Raw genomic sequence first — 3,205 nt, forward strand, 5'->3', positions numbered from 1 at the left:
AACCGTGTCACCCCTTGAGGCTCAGCCTTGGCAGTGCATGCTGTGCTGTCCACTGAGAAAAGACACACGCAGCAGAAGGCAGTCAGCTCGCTGGTCATACACCGGTCATCAGCCAAATCGCTGAATGTGTGTTTATTTATTTGTGCTGCATCATGCCTCTACAAACAGCTCGGAGACCAGCTGAACACACAATGCTAATTTGCGTTACTTTTTGACTCATTTCATCGCAACAGCAGTTGTGAAAAAGCCTGTGGATATTTATAGCATGACTTAAAAATTAATAATAAAGAATAGAAAGCAGTATGACGTGAGAGCAAAATGGACGCAGTGTGAATATGGTGCTAGTATTGTATGAATGAATATTGTTTCATGAAGATATTTCAGTGCTCAGAACTCAAAATCAGTGGTTCTCAAATCTATATCCATATTTTATACGTTGTCTATTAAAAAATAGCAGATCTACAAGCTCACTGCAAGCTTGTACATCTACTATTTTAGAAAAGTTCTGAAAAATATCAAAAATGTTTGGGAAAAGTTTGAATGATTAGATTAAATAAATCATCTCTTCTGGGGGTCACTTGCACAACATCTTTTCAGATGGAGGTCCTCACCCAAATACATTATCAACTTGCAGGTCCTTGACATGAAACGTTTGAGAACCCCAGCTCTACATTATACTGTGACCAGTATACTTCTGTCTCCTCTCCTACAACTCATTGACCTCTCGGTGTATCTGTGCGTGTGACCTGTCCTTGTCTGCTCCCAGAGGAGACAGACCTGTGAGATGATTCCTCCTTGCACTGTCCTGTCGCGCGTGTGCGTGCGTGCGTGCGTGCGTGCGTGCGTGCGTGCGTGCGTGCGTGCGTGCGTGTGTGTGTGTGTGTGCGGGCAATGCAGGCTCCTCATTAGCATGAATGCGAGAGTTCATTGGGGCCAAAGAACATAATATGAAACACAAAGACATAACTGTGTGTTCTACTTTCAGGTGTTGTGCTTGTATTTCGCTTGAACTCACTGTCACAGACAGTAAGGACAGCCTTCATTGGCAGATTATAGATTTTTTTGATATTATACTGTTTAGACTGATGATAGGTTCTTGGTTTACCTATGATCCTAGATTACTATTGCTATGTATTTAATTACCTTGTGTTTTCCTTGCGTACTGTAAATCGCTCTGGATTAAGAGCGTTAAAATATCGGTGATCCACTGGATCCATACCAGACGGCAAGCATCCGCCACTTCTAACGGCCTAGAAGGTGTCACTATTTCCCCTTGTGCTGGTCTACGGGTCTATGGGTATTTGATAATTATTTCATGTTTTCAGTCGCTAGTGTAAAGTCTTCTTTCAGTTATCATGATATGCATTTCTTTGTAAATTATGCTCCCTTCATTTTTTATTAATTAGTTAAGAAGGGTACTGGAGTGAAGTGTGTGTGATATGCGCTGTGAGCGGGTGAGCTTGCAATTTTAGACAAAATATCAGTCAAAACATCTGTAATGGGTCGTCTAAGGCTCCAAAATTGCTGTCCTCTTCGCGTCCTCTCCCTCCGTGTTCCTCGCTCTCTGCTCACACACATGTGGGACGTTGTGTGTGTTCCCACTTGCTGTCTCATTCTATTATAAATGCTTTTTTTGAACCACTTGGCTGGAAAATTGACTTGGCAGTTGGCATGTCAATTTTGCTCAACAGCCCTACACCTGAGGCTGCTTATTTGTTTGTGTCGATGGATTCTCTCCGTTGCTGTTGTGTTAGAATTAGAAAATATAATTAGTGTTTCTATAAGCCTCATATACTTACTCTGCATGACAAATGATTGAACATTTTTGACATTTTTTGATTTTTATTGAAAATTTGACTTGCCTGTTGACTTTGTCACTTTGTCACAACTTCCCAGGATATGAATGATGTGCTCTGTTTCCCATTATACGTATGTTTCATTTGACTTAACTAAAATGCTGGACCGAAATAATTAATGGTATTGCACATAACTATCTCTTTTATACAAAGCCATCCATCCTCGTAGTTAAACATATGAATAATCTTTTTCCTTTCTATTTCATTTCTCCCTTCATTTCTCTAGTTGTTGGGTTGCCAACCATCTCTACACAGAGGGGGATTAAAAGAGAGGGATTCCAAATGACTCACCAGGAGGTCCCAGCGCTGATGACTGCTTGGCAGCAGTGGACGACTGCTGGTCTCCAGTGAGCTACTCAATAGAAACCCCTTCCTGAGCACTAACATTTGGACTGACTTTAGTTGTGGGGCAGCAACTGACTTCATACATGTAGATGACCGATATATCATCAGACACCACCTGTCTGTGTGGACCAGGGGACCTGAAGCCCCTTTCATCAGCCCCAGGCAGATAGATCGCCCCCCCAGCGTGTGACCCAGGGTCACTACAGTAGCAGCGTCGGTGCTTTGATCATGTGGGCACCCTTCAGAACCAGACCAGAGGCACCGAGTACAAGAACCACTGGCCCTCAATGACTCTTAAGTCTCTTTGATCAGAGACCTCCATGTCCCCTGCAGAAGTCACACATCTGTATTGCCAAGGAGCCACATGTCCCCATCGAGGATCTAACAGCAGCAGGGGGGTGATCGTGTAGCGGGCGGTGGGTCAGGTCGGTCGGGTCGGGTGGGGTCTGGATGAGTGCATGCGCGTAGCCGTGCGGCGCCAGCTGTGCGGCGCCAGCTGTGTGGCCGGCGTCCTCCGTCGTCCGCCCGCCGCCCTGGGGCGGTCACCGCGGCCGCCGGCCATGACCCGGCTGATGCTGGGCCGCACCCTGGAGCGCATCTGCAAGGGCGTGCTGCTGCTCTGCCTGCTCCACTTCCTCATCATGATGATCCTGTACCTGGACGTCTACACGCAGCGCTTCGACCTCTTCAGCCGCTTCAACAACAACGCCGGCGGCCGCAACGGCTCCCGCGGCAACGGCACGGCGGGGAGCGGCCACCACTACTACTACTACAACCTGTCCCGGCCCAACGCCACGCTGGCCAGCTACCCGGCCACCGGGGAGCAGCTGGGAGCCGGCAGCACCAAGGCCGGCAACACGCCTTCGCCCAAGCCTCTGCCGCCGTGCCCTGAGATCCCCCCCGGACTGGGTGAGTCACTGGCCTTTTGTTTGTTCACTTACTTTCAACCCTGGAGTCCCTGGTTTGGAGCCATGTCATGTTATAAGCCAAGTGGTTCTCAAACA

At 47.6% G+C, this 3,205-nt stretch overlaps 1 protein-coding gene across 1 annotated transcript in view; it reads left to right on the plus strand.

The window, feature by feature from the left end:
- Positions 1-2,761: 2,761 nt before the first annotated feature.
- b4galt2 (UDP-Gal:betaGlcNAc beta 1,4- galactosyltransferase, polypeptide 2) overlaps positions 2,762-3,205 on the plus strand; it is a gene marked incomplete at both ends in the record, with an annotated part of 177,682 nt that continues 177,238 nt past the window's right edge. Inside the window, one exon of the mRNA XM_084057359.1 lies at positions 2,762-3,110. Within this exon, the coding sequence (XP_083913485.1) occupies positions 2,762-3,110 (349 nt within the window). The remainder of the gene's footprint in view (positions 3,111-3,205) is intronic.

Source organism: Gymnoscopelus microlampas, assembly GCF_963454915.1.
Source record: "Gymnoscopelus microlampas genome assembly, chromosome: 5".
NCBI classification, from domain to species: domain Eukaryota; kingdom Metazoa; phylum Chordata; class Actinopteri; order Myctophiformes; family Myctophidae; genus Gymnoscopelus; species Gymnoscopelus microlampas.